The sequence below is a fragment of the Lissotriton vulgaris genome, chromosome 11 (genome assembly GCF_964263255.1).
Source record: "Lissotriton vulgaris chromosome 11, aLisVul1.2, whole genome shotgun sequence".
In the NCBI taxonomy this organism is placed as follows: domain Eukaryota; kingdom Metazoa; phylum Chordata; class Amphibia; order Caudata; family Salamandridae; genus Lissotriton; species Lissotriton vulgaris.
In genome coordinates, this window is record NC_141699.1 from 830,706,309 (window position 1) to 830,731,605 (window position 25,297).

At 43.1% G+C, this 25,297-nt stretch overlaps 1 protein-coding gene across 1 annotated transcript in view; it reads right to left on the reverse strand.

Annotated features, from left to right (window-relative positions):
- LOC147683548 (serotransferrin-A-like) overlaps nt 1-25,297 on the reverse strand; it is a 282,375-nt gene that overhangs the window by 39,309 nt on the left and 217,769 nt on the right. Inside the window, exon 13 of the mRNA XM_086943940.1 lies at nt 10,640-10,790. Within this exon, the coding sequence (XP_086800066.1) occupies nt 10,640-10,790 (151 nt within the window). The remainder of the gene's footprint in view (nt 1-10,639; nt 10,791-25,297) is intronic.

Here is a 25,297-nt window from a genome sequence, read left to right on the forward strand (position 1 = left end):
TTAGCAGCTCTCTTTTTGGCTTTTTTGACCAAATTCTCTGGGTATTGTCTGTCAATAAGTTTTTTGTGAGGTCATTCGCTTGTTGATGGAATGTGTCTTTTGAGCTGCAGTTGCGCCTCAATCTTAAAAACTGTCCGAATGGTAGGTTCTCTTTTATTTGTCTCGGGTGGAAACTGTCGAAGATTAAGAGGCAATTCCTTGCAGTGGCTAACTGTAATACTACTGGCGTAGTATACATGATCACCTGTATCTGTAATCTACACTACATTGGCATGACGACAAGGAAGGCCAGCACGAGGATGGTGGAGCACAGAAGGAATATAAGATACAAAAATGTATACCACAAAAATGACATCTCATTTCATTGAAAAGAACCACACACCTAGAGACATGAAATGGGTAATTCTGGAACATCTAAATGGACAGGACAACCTGAAACAACGCCTTCTGGAGAAGGAACAGCGCTAGGTGAACAAACTCAAGACTGATACCCACGGACTGAATGATGCCATTCCATGGGGTGTTTTGGCTAGACAATCATAAGTTACCATTAGCTTAAAGCACTAACCTTCAATTCTCTTATAATAACTAATCCCAACCTAACCATACTGGGAATTTATTAGTGACAACACCTCACATTAAACCATCATGGGCAATTTAACTGTAACCATAACCATTTTTTGTAATTGTGTAATGATGAAGAACCCACCTAACATACTGTAAATAAATATATCTGTGTCCCACTGTGTCTATGTTGTTTGTTTTCAGGGGTCTAGTGACTCTTGTAGTCTAAAATACACAAGTATTTCCTCACGGGTATTCAAAGATGGACGCTGGTTTGTCCCAAGCAGGGCGGCCATTTTGGATTTACCCGCGGTCTAGTCTCCCACTGGAAGCTGGGCGGCAACTCGAAAAGCTTCATATCGAGCACCCGAGACTGAGACGGCATCCGCCGGCCTCGAGGGATGCCGATTAGGTGTAACAGCTAGGAAGAGCTCCGTAACAAGTAAGACCCTTCCTGGTCTGTAAACCGCATGGATTCAATGGGGCGTCCGCGTTTGAGACACATGGCACGCCTGGGCTGGACCGGTAAGGTCCGTGCTAAACTAACTTTCGACCATTTAACCTTACAGATGGTTCTGCGGACTTCCTCTATTTCCCTTGTATGTCCCAGAGGCCCATCAGAGCCTTAAAAAAACGTATCTTAACCCCTGTTGTACGTCTGTTTTTTGTGTTGTCCATAGGCACTGCACTATTTCGTGGTCATTGTGTAAATTTGTATATAATTCTTTTCCGCACTCGAGCTCCTAAATTACAGGAAAACACGAGGGTTAAGCGGTGCATGCAAAAATTGTGTTTTTACCATTTATTTCCTTTTAGGGACATCACGCTCATATTCACGAGCGCCACATAATTGAGCAAATAGACACTTCTAAGCAGCTCATTTTCAGTTTACAGTAAGCAAGACGAGACATGGAAATTTTTCTGGAGTCTACACGGTAACACTGTTCTTTTTCCTACAGATACGCCACTGAATCGCAGAAGAGTCGTATGTATAAATATTAGTACATGCTCATTGGTAGGCATATGATTCACTTTTTTGGAGTGGTACTCATAGGGCTGGACCCTGTGACGTCCTGAAGAAGAGCTGAGGGGTACAACTCGAAACTAGTTGGCTTTCTACTAGGGTCCTGGTCTCATAATCGAAGCAGCTCACCTAGAGAACCCCCCCACTTTTAATATATCTACTAGGAGCACAAATAAAGTCTTTCCCGCCCACTAGTAGGATATTTTTAATTCACACCACTCCACCCACTTCCTTTTTCACATGACACCACACATAGTCCTCAATTAAAAAGTGCTCCTACGTAGTGGCACAAGTCGTAGCACGCCTCAACCCGCAGCGGGTTGGGAAGCCCCTATGATGAAGCATGTCACCGTGAGGAAACTCCGGTGAGTGAGGGGACTAAAGAAAAAGGATATTCCTCCCCTTTTTCTTTTTCCTTTGTGTGAGCCACATCCAATGCTGAAAGTGACTCTTCTTGATAGCTAGGTTTTTTGATCTGATATTTCAGATAGTTTTTTGACTTATACTTTGCTGTGGAGTGCGAACTTAGCTGTTTATTCCTCTACCTCCCCCCTCACTTTTGAATTTCCTGTATTGTTATGCACAGTGTAAACTGCATTTAAGGCGGTCGGTGGGTCCCAGGCACTGAGACAGTGAGATCATAATTTATAATTGCTGGTCATGGTCGTCTTCTGCAGCCGGCCATGCCAGCCACCAAAGCTGCAGGCCTCAGGTGAGTTGGAGACAACTAGTAGCAGTAGAAACCTATGCTTGTTTTACTTTTCTGCATAGAGGGAATCTGATTATAGGCACTTTTTATGCTCTACCACCTATTTTTTTAACCAACCTATTGCTCCCTTATACACCGCTTTCTTAAATCTGCTTACATTGAAGTGAAAAGACTTTTTATTTTTGTATTTTGTTTTTTACAAAATTCTGAGCTGTGCCTGAGGACCCCTGTTTTCCCTGACAAGATAGCTGTAGTTAGTCACAAGTTATTGTGAATGTGTATCTTGTTAGTTTGCTCCTGCTTGCCCATTTGGGCACTTAATATTGGTAACCAAGCATGAATCCAAGTCGTATTATGCTAATTTGCCATTGGTCAAGCCAGAGACACGGTCCCAAGAACTCAGTGAAGTTTGGGACCTGGACTGTGCCTGGCTGCACAAGGTGACTGACTCTCATCCAGCCCCTCTACTCTGCTTGAAGGCATCCAGCCCCTCTACTCTGCTTGAAGGCAAGAGGTTGACTGGAGCTGGGAGGTATGCTGTGCTAATGGAGTGGAGCTGGGAGGTATGCTGTGCTAATGGAGTGGGAAGAAGTCTCCAGGGCCACTTGTGAGCACTGTGCAGGAATTAATGGACTGTTCACGTGGAATGGGAATAGTACTTTGCTATACTATAACTGTACAGTGACGGATTCAGTGTTTGTTGTTTTGTTCCTATTTTAATGATAACCTACTTTCTGATATTACTAAATAGTTCTGGGATCATTTACTGGGAGGCTTCTTGATTCTGCTGATGTGCTGATACTACTAGTCGATATCAAACGTTTTCCAAAATATTCTTCCAACTCAAATCTGCACTATTAAGGGATAGACAACATTTTCTTACAGAAACAGTGTTTGACTGACTATGGGCTCATTTTCAATTGTGGGTGGAAAATTTGCCCCCCTAACGCCCTAAACTTTGTGCCAAAGCAAAGCATCATCAGAAGTGAGGAGAGAGGACATGGAAAGGTCATGGCTGTAGGAATTGGCACGCAAATGAGCTTGTTTCAAATGAGGCAATAAACTCAAAGCATAGAACAGAAAATTATAGATTAAGGCCCTCCCTTCCTCATTCCGGTATGAGGGCTCCACTTTGCGTAAATGTAATCGTCTTCCACGTCCCAGCAACATTTCACGGGTGGCCTCTCCATCCAAATCAGATGTAGCTTAGAGTGTAAGAAAACAGCCATGAAGGGCCTGCATCGTGTCTGCAAAAGCATTCAGAAATCCCTGGGTTCCTGCAGGAAGTATAGTGTCACAAGTATAGACAAGGCAACTAGGCGCTACTCGAATGAGGGCATGTCTGGCTCCAAGGGCAGAGACCAAGGTACAGCGACTGTAAAGGGGAAGGCAGCTGAAGCACCGGGCCAGTGGTGTAACATAGGCACCCGCAGCACATGCAGTGTGGGGTCGAGGGCAAGCACCAAGGGACCCCTCAGCTCAATACCCTGGCTGGAGAGCACCTGATTGAGTCTGGAGGGGCCCCCTCCAGGTATCTTGCCGGGGGGGGGGGCCCCCTCAAGTTTTGTTACGCCACTGAAATACACTACATATTTAGTATATTAATTCATAAATTGTTTTATCTTAAATGTACTTTGAGAGTAGTTCTGAAGCTTAAACTTTTTGTTTACTTCATATATTCAGTCACGATACAGATGCAATGGGCAGTTTCTTGAGTTATATATCATAGACAATATACATGACGTACACCGAAGGTCATCCATGTTCACTTTGCGGTGTGCGCAAAAATTTAAGTAAGGTAATTGTAGAGTTTACACCTTACGAGAAGATGTCAGGTATCTGCTTGTTGCAGTTTTGCAACAGTCATTGTTCCTACACTTTGTGATATGTTTGGTTGAGCAGCTTTAAATAAATTCTAGAATAGGTGGTTACACACTGGACACAGTGCTAGTAGAAAATCTGGATTGAACTTCCAAAGTGATGTGATGAGACAACAAACTTAAATTAAGAATGTGTGATGTCACGGTGCCCTAAGCAGGTATTCAGTTGACTGTATTTGATACACTCTTAAAGCAGAGATGACTGTCTTTATTGGATGTATGTAAAATCCTGTAAATGGAATGGAAAATAATTTAAAAAGTTTAAAAAAAAAAATGTGTGATGTGATGTTTTCAGAAGGTGATTCCGAGACTCTGGCTCAGAATTAAAAGGATGTAGACTGACATATCATTTCAATATGAGGTGTTGATTGGAGGAGACAAAATTCATAAGTTGCAACTGTGAGGAATGGGAACTCTGGTGGGACATTTCCAGTTATCCTGACATACGTTTCGTAGGGATATTAAGTATTAATTAGTTTTAATATTTAGCAAATTCACTTGTCATCAAAATAGCACATATTTTTTCCAACTTTGTTTTAGGCTTACCAAGGCCAGTAAATATCTTTCATGTACGGAAGAATAGTCTCAATCATGTACCATAAAAATACAGGTAGCTCATGAGAGGCTCCCTATGATAGATGGATGTATAGTTTAACATACATTAACATATATTTAGAACATGTATTTCAGACCAATCCCTTCTAATGGATTTGACTAGATACAGAGTAAAGGAAGTATTTTACGACAATATAAAGGATACTATATTACTTATAGTAGACAGTCAAAATTACATGTTACATAGATAGCAATCTGTTTATATTTCACTAACCTCCTCTATCACCATTTATAACATCTTGGTAATATTGTGAACAGATTGAAAAATGTCAGCAGACATGCGCACTTGTGAAAAGAAGTAATAACTTATTTTAAAAATTAAAATAATTGAACACTTAGGACTGATGCAGGGTATTATAATTAAATGTACTATAATTAAATGTACAACTGCAATAACACGATAAAAGCAAAATCAACTTGTTGAAATGAATGCATTATGTAGGGGAATCTATGCTATGCTAACATTACTCAATGTAGTCCTCAAATTCAAAATGGCAACTCTGCATGCTGCCATATTTCAGTGTACAGACATCTTGTAAACAATGTTTTGACATGTAATATCTCTTTCACTGGTTCTTATCTTTAGAGTCCTGTACCACACTGTTCTATTATTGTGAGTGAATGTTGCCAGGTCCTCACCTATTGGGACCATGGTGTGATTCTTATGAGAACTTGACTTTGTATACTAGGGAGGTATTTTTGTAAGGTGCCTGAAAAGCACCAGGGGTGGGAATTGTAAAATGTGAACCTATGGGATAGTGATGAATAATGTGATTTCAGAAACTGGATCGTTCTTCCTTTAATCTGATTGCTCCAATTCGTGCAATTCTAATATAATTATGTTCATCATGGTTTTCATTGCATTTTGCATTATAGAAGAAGCCAATTTCTAAGGTTTGTGGTCTCACCCTCCCCTGATATTTCGGAGGTAGCACTAATTTATTTTAACTGAACCATATTTTGTTCTTCCATTTGACTATTTGCATTTTATTCTGATCATCACACTATTATATGATACTTGATTAATTGACTGACTTCTAGTTGCTTTCTGAAATTCCTTTAAATCTTTTTATTTTTGTCTAGCTCCACTTCAGAAGCAACGGCATCTTAGGGGATTTAAAACCACTCTTGGTGTGTTAGAAGCACTTTAAAATTGGCATATTAGGGAAAAAGTGCCATCAAGTCCCTATTATGAGTCTGGTGGATTAATGCAATATTTCAAGCATTAATTTCAGTATGCCTGATCTTAGTTGTTAGGTTTTTCACATTTGGTTTTTCCTAGTGTAGAAAAACTTGACTCGATGTTTCAGTCGGCATAACTGGCCAGACAAATCGCATGAGACTTTGGCTGCAGAGCAGTCATGTCTCATTTTTGTTTTTCTAGCAAGGAAAGGCATACAGTGTCTGTATTGGCGTCAGGAACAATGCTTATTTAGTCCATACATTTTCTAATACTGTGCCGCCTTCTTTGATGCTTACAAAACAGCAAAAAATATTTTGCAATATCTTGAGGTAGAGGTGGGGAATCAGGTGTTAACCAACAAAATGCCAATTCCGCCTAGTGAAGTTATATTATCCCCTGAAGTAGCATCCCGTTTACGTATTGTTAATCTAGATTTGCTGGACCCAAACTTATCGGAGAATGTAGTACCAGTGGTTAAAGTCGGGAGTGATTCAGAGGGTTTAAGCAGAGGCCTGACAATGTTGTCATGGAACATTGTGGGCCTTATGGATAAAATGGTTTTGCCAAACTGGGGAGACTTCATTGACTCCCACGGGATTTGCCTCTTTCAAGAGACTTGGGCCCTAAGACCTATCCATAAGGTGGGTTGTGTGACCTATTTTGAGCCAGCAGTGAAGGACCCTAGAGGTAGAACATCGGGGTTTTGTGCACATGGGTGGGGACTCACCTTGGATGTGTGGTAAAAAGAGTTAACACCCATTCCCCAGATATACCCTGTATTCTCTTGACCATTAAAAATGTAAAAAACTGGCACTTATTATTATCTATTCACGCCAGCTCAGTATGGTGGTATTTCTCCGACCTTGGATTGTTTTCTGAAACCTCTTGAACTTATTCATGGGTGAAGTGGCGTTTTCATTGGAGGGGATTTCAATTGCCACTACGAACCCCTCAACGGACCTATGAAACTGCGGATGAGGATGCAATTTGGTCAATCCCACACCCTAACACTTATAAAAAGGTGGACTCCATTAGTACTTCAAATGACGTCCCTTACACTGACCTCTTCTATATGGGCCTGTAATGAGTGGTTCCCGAGCGATAATCCTGGGCTCCCAACATTTGAAAGATTGGGACAGGAATCAGTAATTGATTACTTTTTAATTAGTATAGTAATATGGCACAAAGTGGTAGATTTTAAAGTTGTTCAGGGCATTGAAAGCGACCATTGACCATTAAGTTAGATCTACAAATAAACAACACAGACCAAGGCTTTTTAACGCCCCCTCTAGTGATCTTAGAATAATACATGGTGGGAGGCGTTTTCGCTGGGCTACAATTATACAATCCCCAGACACAATGGCAAGAATGTATAATAGTATTATTCCCCTAATAGAAAAGGCAGCTATTGTTACTAAAAACACTTTTGATAGTAGTTTTGGGAATGATTTGGGAAAAATCCACCAGTAAATGGCTGTATTGCTGAGGGATTTTTTCTATTGCTCTCGACCAACTAAATGCAAACCCCGTGGGGATTAAAACCCGTGGTTCAGCAGGGGTTGTAGGGAAGCTAAGCGAACTCTCATATCATCCCTTAAGGCGGGTGATTCATTATGTATTAAGGCAGCAAGGGCTGATTTAAAAAAAAATCTTTTTATTGCAAAATCGGAATGGGAAACCGATAGATGGCAGGCCATTAAGTCTGCCCTAAACGGAAAAAACGCAAGGGCTTTCTGGAATTTGGTTCATACAGGGAAGACAGCGGGTAAGACCACAATCGAACCAAATATCTGTGAGGAAGCCTGGCGTATATATTTTTTAAATCTTTAGACCATTTCACCAAACGAACAAAGTGAGATCCCAGTATGTCTTTTAACTGCAGACCCCACATGGTGTATACCACCGTGTACAGCGGCTGAGGTACAGTTAGCCTTAAAAAATCTTCAATTGAACAAAGTCCCAGGATTATATAGGAGCCCCGGAGACCTGTACAGAAGTGAACAGGTAGTGTGGGTTCCCTATTTACAACTGTTATTCAATGCTATTCTTCTGGGACTCCAAACCCCCTGTACCTGGGCCAGGGCCGAGATAATACCCATTTTCAAAAAAGGTTCACCCATGGTCCCTGCCAACTATAGGCCAATCAGCCTCATTAACGTATCCCAAAAAATGTATGCAAGGGTACTATTACAACGATTACAGGAATGGATTAGCGACCGTGATATTTTGACAAGCAGGCTTTAGGGCCAAAACTTCGACTATAGACCAGTTATTCAGGCTCCAGTTAAATCACTGGAAGCATGTTGTTTTGGAAGGAAGGAGCCTATACCTAACCTTCGTCGACTTAAAATCAGCATTTGATATGGTGGACCGAAGCCAGCTGTGGAGTATTTTGCTGGCTCTGGGGGTTCCACCATACTTATGCTTTCAGCTTAAACGGCTTCATGAAGGTACCTTTGCTAGAGTGAGGTATGGCAGGAATGGACAATTGACGGTCCTGTTTCCTGTTGGGAAGGGGGTTAGGCAGGGTTGCGTGTTGGCGCCGACCCTCTTTTCCCTCTTCTTAAACGGGTTGATAGATGATTTACTTGCCACCAAGGACATAGCCTCCCCGAAATTGGCCCATGCTAGGTTTCCCGCATTAATGTTTGCGGATGATACCCTGCTGCTTTCAAAGTCAGCTATGGGTATGCACCGTGTTTTAAATAAATTTGCCCAGTTTTGCAAAAAAAGGAATCTTGTGGTCAATATTAATAAAACTAAATACATGGTTTTTAATGCTAACTCCATTAATTGTCCGCATCCAATGATGGAGGCTGGTCCCCTGAAAGGGTGCCTATTTTTGATTATCTGCGTCTCTCACTGACTGAAAAAAATGGGGTGGGGCCCTCAGATGGATAAGGCCAACTTAAAACTGACCCAGGCAGTTGGGGGAATTTTAAAAGTCTAAACAATCTGCGTTTTGAAAAACATAAGCCCAGCATTGGAAATGTATAGGGTTCAAGGTAGGTCAGCCTCCCTCTATGGGGCGGAATTGTGTAGGCATAAGGCCCATAATGCTCTCAAAGTAACTGAAAACAACTTCCTCAGACAAATTCTGTCCCTGCCAAAAAACACCCCGCTATTTCCGCTCAGGATGGATTTAAATATCCTTCCTGTTGCGGAACTTATCTCGAAACGTCCGCTGCTTTACTGGCGGCGGTTGTGGACTACCCCGGAGCTGTCTAGCTTCAGGGAAGAATTAAAAGTGGTGTTGACCTCTCTAGGGCCGGGTAGTATACCTTGTCTTTCTTATGTAAAGCACTCTTTCAGGGCAATTGGCATGGAAAACCTTTGGATAGACCCTGAAGTATCCTGCCTAGCCATTTCCAAGAAATCATTGGCAAATGCCCTAAAAGAGTATAAACTGACAAAAATCTTCCAGTTAGCGAATCCAACGAGCCTTACGTACAGGTTTCTTGATTTTAAGAGCCACTATGAATGTGAAGGGGTCCTGGATTCCATACAACCTACATTAGCAAAGAAGTTGTTCCTTCAATTCAGATTTGGAACCCTCCCGCTACTTGCGATCATCAACAAATGGGCGGGAGCTCCTATTCATCTGTGTCCTGGGTGCCACACAGAGGAAGAATCTTTTATTCATGTTATGTTCTTCTGCGTGGCATATAAACACCCTAGGTCTAAATGGATCATTCAGTTTTGTAGGAACCTAGGCATCAGGAACTATCTAGTTTTCTTTAGGATCTTAAAAACGGATACTGATCCGGTTTATGTGGTCACTGTATCAAAGTTCTTGTTTGCTATGTGGTCAATCCGTAGGAATTTACTAAAATTGGAACAGTCTAAAAGTAACGAATAGTAATTCCCCTTCGGTCATATCTAGCCCCTTGATTTAATTACGGAGAATTTGATCAAGAGGGAGTCTTGTTGGTATGCATCTGGGGTTTGAGTGATGTGGGAGGTTAGTTTTAGAGTTTTTAGAGTTGTATGTACTTGTACAGCTAAATTATACTTTTAAAGTGTGTTTTATCACCTATGAAATCCCATAATGACGATTGTAAATTAATGGTATTCATTTATTTGCCCATCTGCCAGTGTTCATTTGAAATTTTTAAATTCACCTTGGATCTGTACTAATAATTGTCGAGAAATGAATGTGCTTTTATGGCTATATCTAGCCGCAATACATTTTGAAATGAATGAATTAATGATATGTTCTTTTATTCAGACTCGCCACACTGTGTTACTAGCACAAACATCCTTTTTGGAGAGCAGCACGACTTACAAAAGTACAAAATCAAATAAAATGAAAACAGTGAATGCCAAGTAATTGTAAATCTTCTTTTGTGGTGTCATAATCCCCCTGCATAAAACTGGGAGAATTTCTTTTCAAACCTAGCACGACATAAAATATAATAAAGATGAAAAACGCTTCAGTAGAGTAAAAAGATAACTATCATGATAGAAAGGACTTTCGCATGTGAATTTTATTTGTAGGTCAGTTCAAAAAGTGTCAAAAAAGTGTCTTCACTTTGGGATCCTGATACTCAGTGATGGATATTCATGAGGTGGGAGGGCACTAAAGTAGAGGAAAGCACATGTTTAATGTGCTCGGAAAGCCAGTGTATGTCATGCCTGATCCTGTGATAACTTGTGGTACTTACCTTAAGGCACCAGAGTACCCGTTGTATGGCTCCTTGTCACTCGGCAGGCACTTCGTGTCTTGTTGTTTGATCCCAGGAGTTCCCTTGCATAGGGCACACAGTGTGGAGCCACGGTCTGCTCCTGGCGCACAGCTGTCACCAAAGAACTCACCTGTCCAGATCAAAAGACAGCATTAGGTGTTAACTGAGGCCCATATTGGGAAACAAACTGGACAAGCCCCCCCCCCCCCCGCAAGGTGTCACCACTCCCTCTGGCCCTGCATTTAAAGCATCCAAATCTTAAGTCTGCGGGGTGCACTGGCTACCCTCCAAGCACACTCTCTACAAGTTCAGCTCCCACACGTTACACGGTGCACTTATATTTCCAACCCTTTCACCTGTCTTTATGCATTGCCAGGGCATTCTGAGGCACTAGAAAAAATGCATTCTTGACATGAGACACACTGGACATAAATGGAGGGTTCTGATGCTGAATTAACGTATACATTTCAGTATTATAATATGCGCAGTGTGAAGAAGATCGCCTCTGGATGCAGTGTGACACCAACTGAAGGACTCAGTTTTTGTTGCCTAATTGGGTAAGGGAAGAGAAGCCATTTCAGAACTTACAAACAAGGAATTTTATATAGAGTCAGCAGAAAGAAATGCAACCAGTGACCAGATTACAGAAAGTACCCTTCTTCCTTTATCCCTGGAGCATGTTTGTAATAGAGAAGGGGCTGCAGAGACGTTTGCAGCCCCTTCTGTAATAATGATCATGCTATCACTACATGTGCACCAGCGCGATCTGCAGGTAGCGATCCCCCATTGTTAGACCCGGGATCCCTGGTTGGCTGAGGTAGGTACCTTAGGCCAAGTAGGGACCCGCGTTCCAACGTCAGGGAAAGGAAGGTCACCTTCTTAGATAGCCCCGCTCACCCCCTCGGTAGCCTGGCACAAGCAGCGAGGCTTATCTTCAAGGCAAATGTGTAAAGTATTCGCAACCACGCTCACAATAATCCAGTGATTACACCACAAATAGACTCCAAACAAGTTTTATAAAACGAGTATAAACTTTATGAAAAAAGATATACGATAAAACCACACAATATAAAACCAACATATGAGGTTTTGTAATATTTCTCCTGGCAGGTTGTTACGCCAGCCAGCCCTTGTAAGTTCTGGAAATGTCAATGAGCACTTCTAAACATTCTCCTGTACTCCTAATATCATATCATACAGTTCGTAATGCTAGAATCAGGCACTTTTGCAATGTAAAAATATTGTAATGCGTAACGTAGCAATCAGACACTCTGCAATGAAAAGAATGCAATGCGTAATACAACCACCAGCTATGTTGTTCTGCAAAAATAAGGCAATGAGCTATAAATATGCATCTTTATTTTTATATATTTATAATTCTTTCGTTTATTTCTTGGTAAATTTTAGACTAGTGTATGTTTAGCAACTTTGGACAATGTGACATTATCTGAATTGTTTTTATATGTTTTTATCTGTGATTTTTTGGCCTTGTCAGGCCGAAATAAAGAAAGAAAAAAAAGAAAGAAAAAAATAAGGCAATGCGTATACACTAATCAGGTATTTGTTATGTAGGAATAATGCAATGCACAGTACATTAATCAGGTCGTTTGTCAAATGATGTATTGCCTTGTTTATGCATAACAATCAGGTAGTTAGTTATGCTGAAAAATGCAATGGGTAATACTCTAATCAGGTACTCCTTTATGCAGAAAGAATGCATTGTGTAATAAGGCAGTCAGGTACTCCGTTCTACAGAAATGGAATAATGCGTAATACACTCAGGCCCGATCACCGAGACTTAGGTGGTCTCTATGCCTCTCCGTCTGACCTGTGGTTAGCCTCTCACAGTTGCCCCTAACACAGTACGATGTAATCCCAAAGTTCAGCTTCGTACTCCGGCCCCTGTACCTCCACTCCCTTGGCAATACGGGCTGCGATACGAGCCGAAGCGGAAGCTCGCACTGCAAACACGAGAGAGAGGCCAAGAGCGTCTCCCTCCGAGCCCGCGCTCCGCCCCAGGAGTCCAGACACATTACCTGTGGGGTGTGAACTCACTCTCCTCTCTCCGTCCAGTGGCTGGGTCTCCAATGCAGCTTTTGTGAAATGGCAACGGTGGCTCGGACTGGCAACGCAGCTCCTCCGGGACTGCCGGTCCGGGCCACTTCAATTACGAAGATCTCAGGCTGCCACAAAGCACACGCACACAGCGCCGCTGAGTCGTCCTTCACTCCGGGTGCACGATCACTGGGCACTCCACACACAAGTCTCAGGCTGCAAGAAGATCCCGTGCGCAGCGCCGATGAGACTCACTTTACTCCGTGCACATGATAACAAGGCAACTCCTTATGAAGGTTTCACTGTGCACAATGCACCCCCACACAGCATTGATGAGACTCACTTGGATTCCGGTGCACACAATAACAAGGCAAATCCCCACGAAGGTCTCACAGTGCACAAATCACACACACACAGCGTTGATGAGACTCACTCGGATTCAGATGCACACGATCACTGGACAATCCCCACAAAGGGGTTCAGGCTGCACACGCACAGACAAAGCCACTTAGGCTCAGTTGGATGCCAGGTTCCTACGATCACAGGCAGTACTTACAAGGGTATCAGGCTGCAACAGACACGCTCACACAGCACTGCTGAGACTCTCCTGGAAACTTTTGTGCTCCTTGGTTTCCGAACAGGGAGCCAGCTCACCTCAGGCCCTTTGGGATAGTTATTTCAGGACACAGCACACAGAAAAGTCCTTCAAGCAGGGGGACACAGCACACAGCAAAGTCCCTTTAGCCTTTCCTTGGTTGAAACAGAAAACTGAAGGATAGGACTGACCCCTGCTGTGTGATCTGGGGCTGGCCTGCAGTCGCTTCAGTTGTTTCTTCCTTGGCAAAGGTTCCTGTTGACCACAAAGTAGCTTCAGTATTGTTCTATCTTGATCAAGCCATTCTCCAAGGTTCAGGGGCTTCAGCACTCATTGGTATACCCCTCAATGGCTTTGAAGTATTTGTGTTCAGGGGGCACTGACCCCTGTTCAAACCAGTTCTGGGTGCCTCCCTGCCAGTGGCACCTTCTTTCTTTGATTAGTGGGGGTCTGGATTCTCAATCACTCAGCAGGAGATGGGACAATTGTTTTATAGCAGCAACCCATGCCTCTTCACCTCCAGGGGCTTCTCCTCCCCCTACACTCCAGATGCAGGTCAGCCTGTTACTGTCTCACCTCCTCCCCTGGGTCAAGACGTTCCCCAGATCCTATTGCTTCCAAATCCAGACAGTCAATTCACAGCCAGGCAGAGACACACAGAAATGTCAGAGCAAAAAAACTCACCACTTCTTTATATGTAGGTGGTTTTGCACAGTGTGTTCAGAAGCCACTCTTTTAGATGTGTTATTACAGGGAAACAGAGTTTACAATGCTGCTGTTACCACGCAGGTAGGTAACAACGCGGTTGTTACAACGACCGCATTGTTACCACGCGTGGCTTTACATCGCTAGTCGTTTTTACGACTTGAACTAGGTGGCGTGCAACACCAGGGAATGTGTTGGATTTTAAGTCCAATACATTCCCGGCTGTTGTGCTAACTGGAATAGGAATAGTAATTTATACTATTCTTAAGTCCAGTGCGCCATCTAGAACAAGTCATAGAAACGACTTGCGATGTAAAGCCACGTGTGGTAACAAAGTGGTTGTTGTAACGACCGTGTTGTAACCTACCGTGTGGTATTTGCTAGCGTAGTAACTCATACATTCGTTATTACATTGTGAGTTCAGGCATACTAAACTTTACCTTTCCATCTTAAGCTTTCAGTAAAATAGGCTGGAAAACATATTACACAGCCTTCCCATTCTGTCCTATGGGCAAGATGGCCTTTCAACAGTGAAAAACGAAATGGAGATTATTTCACTGCCAGGACATGACACACACCTTAGTACATGTCCTACCTTTCACATGCACTGCACCCTGTCCAGGGGGGACCCTAGAAACAGTCAATTGAAAGAAGGGGAGCATACATAAAATGCCGGCATAAAATCAAAGAAGCAGAGGAAGGGTTCTTGAATAACCATCTTTGGACTGAGTTACTTCACCCTAAAAAATCGCCAGCTAGAGAGTACCAGCAGGAATCCATCAAACTTTTAGGTCTGACAGATCTTTGGAGTATTACCGTGTCACACTCCATATTTAAAAAAGCTGTAACAAGGTAACCCGCCAACTGTCAGTTATAGAGGACAAAAACACGATATGCAAACTATCTCATGGCTGGGTAGTATTAAATACGTACAAAGCCTTAAAACCGCAATCATACTTGAACATCGGAATAAAAACCATCACCAAGGAAAAATTCCTAAAACTCCCCTTGGGGATTCGCGCAATTAATCAATTTATTCCTCCATGGGAGAGAGAAGGCGGTGACCAGCTGTATCGCCTTTGTGGCTGTGGAGTGGAGGACCTAATTCATGTTATCTGCATCTGTAAAAACCTAAGGGATATAAGAACAACCCTGTTAAAACCTATGTTCAGACAGTATGGAGTTAGGACCTGCAGACAGGCGGCACTGCTGTGTTTCAATCCAGAGAGAGTGCAGCTAAATTGTCGACTTACAAAGTTTTTCGACATATGTGAGAAGTTGGCCTGATACAAGGTGCCCCCGGAATTGGAGACATCATATATCAGTCCAAACAATCCCTTATGGTGTCAGGTTGTAAGTCAACCCTAGTCCATGCTACCCTTAGGATCGCTTGTCTATAAGCAGCCTTAAAGGCCTAACTCAAGAGGGCATGTAAAGCAAGCTTTGTTACCAATCACAATCCTGTAATATCAAATGAAAGGACACCACACAAGTTAAATACTTATATTTTTATAATATATAACTTGCTATTCTAGTAATATATATTATAAAAATATAAGTATTTATTACTAGAATAATCCTCTGTACTCTTTAACTGTGCTTTTGTTTAAACGCTTGTGCCTTTGCACTCATAAACATATAAAAGTTGCACAATTTTGGATGAGCCCCAGGGGCCACTCATACCACTTTTGTATAAGTATCACTAATCGAACAGTGGTCAGGCCTAGGGCCTGGGGAATCGCTGGGAGCAATCGGGACTAGCAATGCTGAAGTCGGGAAAAGCCCGCGGGATTTGGGTGCAGCGCTGAAAGCACACACATGCACCAATGCAAAGTCAATGGTGCGTAAAAGTTATCGAGTTACTGTTTTAAGAGTCTTCCGACTGACCTAGAAGGAAACAACTTTAGACCTAGACACTAGAGGTGTGTACCTTTACAGGAGCACCGGCGTTCAAGAGTTACCTCACCCACAGGAAGCGGGTGCACAGGTGCAAAGTCGTGTCGGCTTTCGTCGTGTGGATCTATGGAGCCTGGAGATGATGATGCTGCAGGCGGTCAGAAGAGAAGTGTCCGGTGCGATCCAAGGGTGGATCGAAGCTGAAGGGAACCTGAAAGCAGAGGGGACAGAGTCTGGGTCACTCAGCAGTGACCAGGGTGGAACCAGGAAGGAACCAGGCAATGTCGGGCGCAATCAGGTGATTGTTGAGAAGCTTGTCTCCGCTGCCACATGGACTCTGGGGCACCGAGGAGGTCCCAGAGTGGACCACGAGCTGTCCCACAAAGGCTCTCGCTGTCGGCGGTGTCGGCTTCCAGATTGGAGCAAACAAACGTTGGCAAGCGCAACCCACGCAGGATTCGAAGATCGCTTCTTACTTGGACCAGGAAGGTCAGAGCGGGTGCTCCTTTTCAGGGGAGTGAGGGCCAGTCCAGAGCAACCAGACTGGCAGAGCAAATTCAAAGGGTCATCGGTACTGGGGCCGCTAGCCAACGGGCAAGTGACCGGACCAACGCGTTGAGCAGCAAAATGCAGAAGGGCCCCACGCAGCACTCGGAGAGTGTGGAGGGGGTAGCTTTGATGCAAAAGCTGCTCAGGGTTGGGGCTTCTCAGACCCCAATGCACAGCATCGAGAGAGCCTCAGGAGCTGCACGGTCAGCGCCCCGTGGTTTTTCCAAGATGGCCAGCCCCACGCTTCAGGTCGCCTCCACCGGTCTCCGATTCGCTGAGACTGTGGATCGGGCTGTAAGAAGGCAGGAACGCTGGGTCTTGTTGATCTCTGTCACTCGAGTTCTGGCGGGAACTGCAACAAAGCAAATGGTGAGGTGCTGGATGGTGCCTGTTTGCACAGGGTGGGCACTCCTTGACCACAAGGGAGATTCTTCAGTCTTTTACGTCGAGGAGGATGTCCAAGGGTCCAGAGTTTTGTTTCATAAGTTTCAGTCAGGATAATCTGATGTGCGTTGGCACTGCTCTCACTCTTATACCAATCTAGTGGGCTGGATTACCTGCTAGGTCCCTCCTATGGGTGGGACCCAGGAAGGGAGTGGTTACACCCCTTTCCCTTTGTCCAGGGTCGCGCTGGGACTGGGGCTGGCGAGCCCCAGAACCGGTTTGGCCGGATTATGCAAGGGGAAGCCTTGCGCTCCCCAGGCAGTGTCTAGTTTCTTTCATCCCTCCCTTCCCCAATACACTATCTCCTGTCTGGGGTGGTGTAGCACCTCCCCGCGACAGGAAACCCTTTGTCCAGGCCTCCTCTGCCAAGTTTCGGTCAGCAGCAGGAGGCCAGACTTGTGTCGGTGGCAACAGCATCCATTTTGTGATGCTGAGGCTCTGGTTAGGATTAACTGCGTTTTAGTAAAGTAACATGTCTTCTCCCTCTAGAAGGGTGGAATGCTACCCCCGTTGCCAGGACTGGCGAGGGGGTAGTATTTCAAATCATATGACACCTTACACGACATGTTTCGATAAAGCCAAACCAAAGTTAGCACATAACCGCAATGGATTATAATGCACTTAAGAGTATATGGTATGGCAATATCCCGGAACAGCTAACGGAGTTGTTCCCGACAGCTGCAGACAGGCTCAGCACCATCTCACGTAAAACCAAGCTCTCTACCTCCAGGATTGATAAGGCCTGCCATAGGAGTGACTTATAGGTTTATATGTGTCCAGATATAGGTTTAGATATAGGTATACTATATCTAAGCAAGGGGTGATTACACCACCTTGCCACAGCTGAGTGATCAGCCAGTTGTGTCAATTTAAGAACCAGCCAGGGGTGGCAAAAGATATTCTGCAGCCCCTGGTAGGCCTTGGATGCACCTATGCCCTTGGCACCTATAGTGCACTGTATAGGGGCTGACAAGGTGTCCAGTACCAAATCGGTTATGTACCTATAGAACATGTCTGTGAATTTAGAGAGAGAACAGCAGGCTGTGGGTCTGATTAGCAGGCCCACAGCCACATTAAGTCGAAAACCAGTGAAGCAAAAAGCAAAAATTGGGGTGACCATAGGATAGCAGACCCTACTCTCCTACACAATAACAGCTAAGAGACTGAAAAACTCGCTCTTGTTGCCCTTGGAACACTTTACAACAGAAGCTCTGTTAGATGGATTAACTTACTTAAAAGAATAAGAAGCAGAAGATTTACCAACAGAGCCTATGCCTTAAAAACTCAGTAACTTGTGGCAAATAAAACGTGGGCCTGCCATCAGTGCCTCTTCATCATAGTCGAACTGTAGGGGTTTATCCTGGTGGAGTGTTGCAATGTTGTTGGCAGACAATATGTTTTAAGGAAAAGACACTGAAGAATCCTTCCATGTTGGCCACAGACTGCTTTACAATAGAACTGCGATTATCTGGAAAAATTTTAAAGGGTACATTGGAAAAGGTCTAATAATTGCGACCTCCTCTCCCCTTTTTGTAACTGATGTTTAAAATGTGGCCTTTTAATAGTGCTTTTTAATTGTATATAAACAAGATATTTTTAATTATGTTTTAACATATGCAACGGTTTTAATTAATCAAGCATAATAAATATTTCTACCTTTCTACCATAGGGGTGTCTGATGTGCCTAGAAAGGGAAGGGTAAGGTCTGGTAAATGAATGCACTTGACAGAACAACATGGCAGTTTAACAAACTGCGTGCAGGCCCTGCAATGGCAGACCTGAGTTCCCTTTTTAAGGCTGCTTGTGTGGGTGGCACAAATAGTGCTGCAGACCCACTAGTAGCATTTGCATTACCAGCCCTGGCACACATAGTGCACTGTACTAGGGACTTTACTAGTAAGGCAAACATACCAATCATGGACAACCAATTACCATTACTTTATTCAGGGAACACTTACACTTTGACACTGTTTAGCAGTGGCAAAGTGTCCAAAGCATCTAAGTTGGCAACACCATGTCAGAAAAAAAGGTCTAGGGGGGAAAGCAATGAGTTTTGCGACTTTAGCCAAAAAGGGCCAAGTCCTACACTTATTGAATGTGGCATGGCTCCATGCAAATGAGGAAACACTTTACCTCTAGACCCACAACTTATTATAAAAGCAGGTCCAGATGCAAAGAAGCTGTCAAAAGACAAAGTGACGTTGACCCACAAAGAGATGGTGAACAATCTGTGCACTCTCTGCGGTTTTCACTTGTAATAAGGGAAAGTGGGTCACATGAAGTCCACCTGAGATATCCATCTCTGTAGGTGGGTATAGTGACTTGGTGCATCTCCTGTAGACCGATCTAGTTCCTGCTTTGCAAAGGAAAGCTGCTATGCCACCTGAATGAAAGATGGACTGACTGCTTCAAACAGCCAGTCTGCCTTTCACAAATGTGCTACACTTAGGGCAGGTGTGAGTTCACTGCTGCGTTGGAGAGAATTAATTATCAGTAACAGGGCACACTGACCAGCTCTGTGCTCCGCATACTGTTAAACACACAAGATGATGGACAGAATGATGCACAATGGCAAAACATTCACCCCCAATCACAGATCTGGGTTTAATCCATCGTTATTTTGCTCAGCAAGCCACCCCAGTTCAAGTCACAAAGTCAAGACTGATTTGCATATGGCCATGTCTGAACTGGGGTGGCTTGGTGAGCAAAATAACGATAGATTAAACCCAGATCTGTGACTGGGGGTGAATGTTTTGCTATTGTGCAACATTCCGTCCATCATCTTGTGTATTTTGCTGTTCACCCTATGTGGGAAGGGTATGCCCAGACGTGGGTCCCGTGCTCACTAAGCCACTGGAGTCAAGATATCTTGGCTGAAGACAGCTGATAGCCAGAAACCGGTCCTAGGATGCTTAATTCCGGTCCAGGAAAGACATGGCTTGTCAGTTCGGTCTAGACTGTTCCCATGAGGCACAGGGTCAAGACTGATTTGCATATGGCCATGTCTGAACTGGGGTGGCTTGGTGAGCAAAATAACGATGGATTAAACCCAGATCTTTGACTGGGGGTGAATGTTTTGCCATTGTGCAACATTGCGAGATCTTTGACTGGGGGTGAACGTTTTGCCATTGTGCAACATTGCGTCCATCATCTTGTGTATTATACTGTTAAAGGCATGCTGCAGCACGGATGTACGATGGAACAATGCATTCCTTTAGCATGCATCCCTTTAGCATGCATACCTTTACCTCGCATCATTTACCATGCAATGTGTTTACAAAGCAATGACCTTACCATGCCTCTAAATTCTTAGTGTCCTCTTGCCTACATGCACCCAACCCCATCATGTTTTATCTAAGGTTGTATCCTCGATCTATCCTTGATCTGCCTCCTGCATTTTCCCCTTTTAGTAGCAGTCTTATTGGAGGCCCCTTCTCTCTCTCAAGAATCCAGAGAAGCTTCCCAGGACCTACTACATAAAGTTACTCATTGGTGTACTAACAAGTTTGTAAATAGCATGAATATATCATCTGACATCATTATGGCCAGAAGAGTGGTATAGATAGGCCGCCAAGCAAAAAAGACTGGTGTGTGAGATTGCATAGTACTCAACATTCAGAATCCCGAGAAAGCTAAGCTGTTAACGGGTTGCGCATATAAGAGTAGCTCAAATTCCTCAATCAGAATAGTCTTGCTACAACATTTTTATCCCCCCCTAGCCAGTGAATATGCCCTAAGCAAAGGCAATGGCATCTACCCCTAAACCCAGGTAGGTTTGTTAACTAAAGCAATACAGATAACATCTTAACAATGAGTAACCGTTTTCAACCCCTAGCTAGTCTCCAGAATCTGGATGAAAATGACTGACTAGGGCTAGAAGACAAAACATATCAGGGTACATCTCCAGTTAACATGACTCAAAACACCCATATATCACCAGTCCTGGACCCTGTTGAAATAACTACTAAATCCCCTGGAACTCCTCCTATCCTAATTCCCTCCATGGCCGCCCATGAAAGGATCCTCTCATGGAACATAGCGGTAATAAGGTCCAAAAGAGGAAACCTACATTGGAAAGATTTTTTCTGTATGTACCACATTATTGCCCTCCAGGAAACTTGGGAAACAAACAACTGTTTTTATCTAGATGATTTAATTTTGTTTATAAACATGCTATTCCAGCGAACATGGGAGAGCTAGAGGGGATTTGCTCCTAATGTTTTCACTCAAGCTCTTGTGCAGGACACGTTTGGTTGAGAAAATCACTTCATGTTTTGGCAGTAGAAATGTCTTTTAAGAACCGTGCCATTGTGCTAGTGGTACATTTTTATAATTCTTTTTCCAGAGGGCGCGAGTCAGAACATTTGCAAGATTTAAAGGAGTTTCTGGAATACTATGAGGAGACCAAATAATTTTACTATGCTATAATAATCTTAGGGGATTTTAATATTCATCAATGTTACTTAAATTGTTTCACAATGCACACGCCTTCAGGTATCTTGCTTGAAGGCATCTTCTCAAATCAAAACCTATGTTGCCTTCAGCAAGCAGACAGTTTGGCGTCAGTACCCAGTTATGTAAGGAATGGAAGGTCAAGCACCATCGATTTTATTCTACTGTCTGCTCCACTAGTTTTGTTCAGTGAGGGATTAATTGTCGCCTGTTCAGATTTTAACGACCTTAATCCCCTTACTGTCTCTATATCACTCCCTGTTACCGAAATTGTAGAACCTACCACTTGTCCAATAAACAAAGATATTAGTACTAAAGCGGGAAACGGTTGTTCCAGATAACTTTTTGAATAATCTGTATACCGTTTGTGCCCCTGAAATTGAGTCTTGTCTAGACCCCGATATGCAGGGTAGTTCTATCATAACAGCCTTCGGGAAGCTAACAAAACAAATACAATCTGACCTCACGGTTGTGGGTGGGGCCAGATGCCGGAAGGCCCTAAGGGGGTTCAGTGGTGCATGTTCAATGACCCATACGGAGCTTGCGGAGGCCTTAAAATCCATGCCCAGAGATGAAGTAGAAATCAGCGACGAAAGAAAGGCTTATAAACTAGCTGTTCAGAATAGGAAGAAGCAGTTAAGGGAGCATGCATGGGATGCCTTGGGGAAAGCTAGTGTGCTAAAAGATAGTTCCAATTTTTGGTCGGTAGTCAATAGTCCATTCCTCTCCAAAACTCCTAACTCTAACACTGATTGACTAATCCCAGCTGACAAATGGGTATTGCCTTTTGACCATATATTTAGTGATGCAAAGTTAAGAGAATTTGAAGAGTATAGAGAAGGTGGGCAAACTAGTACGCCACTCCACTTTAGCGTAGAAGAGGTCCATAACGCAATCATATCCACATCTGGTGGAAAGGCCTCGGGCCCCGATGTAGTCCTGGCTGATTTATGTAAGCCTGATCCGAATGTCTGGGCTAATATTTTGGCAAACGTTTTTAACGCTGCATGTTTACATGGATTGCCAGTATCCTGGGGAAAGGCCGTCATTGTTCCCATTTTTAAAAAGGGTGCGAGGGACGAGCCTACATGCTATAGGCCGATCTCACTCCTAGATTCTGCCGCCAAAATAATGGGCAAAGTCGTACTTAACCACCTAACGGCATGGATGGACCACTATATATATATTATCGCCAATGTGCGATATGGTTTCAGGCCAGGCAAAGGGACTTTGGACCAATGTTTACATTTCACCTAGTGGTAGGAAAGTATACCATTGCTAAAAAGGGTATATTATATTTGGCATTCATGGATTTAACAAAAGCATTCAACTGTGTTAACAGATCAAAGGTATGGTTAATTTTGAGTGATATGGGTCTAGAACCAGAGCTTGTGGCCTTTTTATACACTATCCATGAAAATAATACAGCTGCTGTCGAATATAACAAAAATGGTGATCTGACAACCCCCTGGGATGGGAAGAGAGGGATACAACAGGGTTGTATCCTGGCCCCCCTCTTATTAACACTATATATAAATAGGTTAGGGGATTTTCTAACAGCCAGCTGTAAAGACATCCCTAGGTTTGGTTACAAGATGATTCCCACACTTTTATATGCGGTTGACATGGTTTTATTAGCTAGAACCGCAGTGGGCCTTCAATCACTTTTAGATGGTTTTATAGTTTTTATGGACTCTTTAGACCTTTCAACAAATTTTAAGAAATAACATACTATGTCTATCATTCCTGGAAAGTCCCAAAAAAAGATTACATTTTACTGTAAAGGGTCGAATTAACAAAGGTTCCAACATTCCCCTATTTGGGGGTACTTTTTAATGAATGCGGGTCATGCTGCCCAAAAATCATACAAAAAAAGAAAGCTCTCATTAGAGCGACGGGGGCAACATTAAATTTTGCCAAGAGATTAGGATCTAAACCCATTTCGGCCCTGATGAAGATATATAAAGAAAAATGCATCCCCATGGCAAGTTATGGCTGCAATACATGAGGATATAAGGAAGGAAAGTACGTTATGCATGCTGAAAACTAGTTTTTTCGTAAGCTCTAGGCAGTCCCGCCGCTCAACTGCTGCATGCATACTACTTGAAGAAATAGGGGTGAGATATATATCGTATCAGATAGCGGTAGCCCCCCTATTGCGCTGGTTGAGAGTTTGGGCAAGTTCTATTATCAATCTAATTCAAATAATAATTACTGACTTCCTAGCTAAAGCTAAAGTATATAATGAATTCGACAAAATGGTTAGGTTGTCCTGACTTATTTTTTATCCCTAAACACCTGGGTAAACCTAAAATCAGAAATATCAAATAGCAGTTCATGGTTAAGCGCGAGGGACTCAGGAAAGAAAGGGATTTGGTAAACCAAACAATGAGGTGATATGTTACATATCTTTGGATGACCAAGTTCAACCATATCTACTCATCATTGGCAACCTCTTCCATCGTTTACTATTAACCAGATTTTGTCTGCAAATGGTTCCCTGGTTCTTGGCCGTCCCCCAAGGCTTTTCAAAACCTGCCACTTTAAAACCTTGTCCTTGTGAAAATTTCTCTGAGCAGGATACTCTTCATTTTATTTTATTTTGTGATTATTATGTTTCTTTAAGTAAGAGATTCATATTACCATTACTCAGAGATCGTGATTTTTCTCTCAAGTCAGGCCCGCCCTCTTGTACCTTCAAATGCTATCTCCCCCTATAGTTTGTTTTGGAGTTGCAAGTTTTTTAACAGGAGCCATTAGGGGCAGGAAAAAATTTACTTTTTAACTGTCATTAGTTTTTCTGTGATTTTATCATAGGGCCCACTCCGTGTCTTCCCCTGACTATTGCATTTGGCTGATCTTCGCACTTTGCACTTTATCACCTTGCATGCTCATGATGAGCTCAGCTCGTCATGAGCTACAGTGCTCCGGTGCTCATGACGAGCTGAGCTCGTCATGGCCTTTAGAACGCTCGCACGCTGGGCTAATTCCCCTGCTGTGCTGAACGTTCTAAAGAAACGGGTGCGGCCGTGACGAGCTCAGCTCGTCATGAGCACAGGAGCACTGTAGCTCATGACGAGCTGAGCTCGTCATGAGCATGGGAGCGCTGAACACACTCCCCCTTCCCCCAGCACAGCAGGGGAATGTGCCGAGCAGCGAAGGGGTTAAATAATGCTTTTGCTATATTATGTAAACAGAACTCGGCCCTCTGACTGATATTAAGAATGTTTTATCTTAATTATGTTTTTTTAAAATAGTCAATGAAATGTAATGTTGTATGATATGTTCACTTTTATGGCATTGAGTTGCCGAATAACGTATTCTTGACTGACTGACTACTGGTGAATTTCTGTGGCTTTAGAGTTTAATACATTATGTTGTTAATGAATATTTCACCTAATTCTAACATAACTGTAACCTTTTTTTTCAGTGTATTTCTAGTTTTTTTTTTAAATAAATAATGTAAACACCAGGTCTATGGAATTAGGATATTCCTACCCTGACCCCTTGTGTCTTCATTTTTATTTTTATTTTTTGAGACTCATGACTGAGTTCAAAATTCTAAGATGTCTGCCACCCCTTCCTGGTTGAAGAGGTGACAGCCAATCAGATCTCAGCTTGAGATTTGTTGGGATCCATGTTGCCTCTCCATCCCTAGATGTAAAAAGTTTTTGACCATTAATGGCTTAAGAACTACTGAATGGATTTACATCCAAAGCACTCTATCTGGTCCTAGATCAAGCTTTCTACCAACTTTGGTGTAAATCCGTACCGTAGTTTTGGCTGCAGCTGCAGCTGCATCTGAAGTTCCGATGAATGAATGGGGAAAACACATTTTGAGACCCCTCTTTTTTCTTGCCCCACTTAATGGATCACCTCAAAACTTTCCATGCTCAAACTCAACAAAAAAGAGCACTTTTTAAAAAAGTTTAATTCAGTCC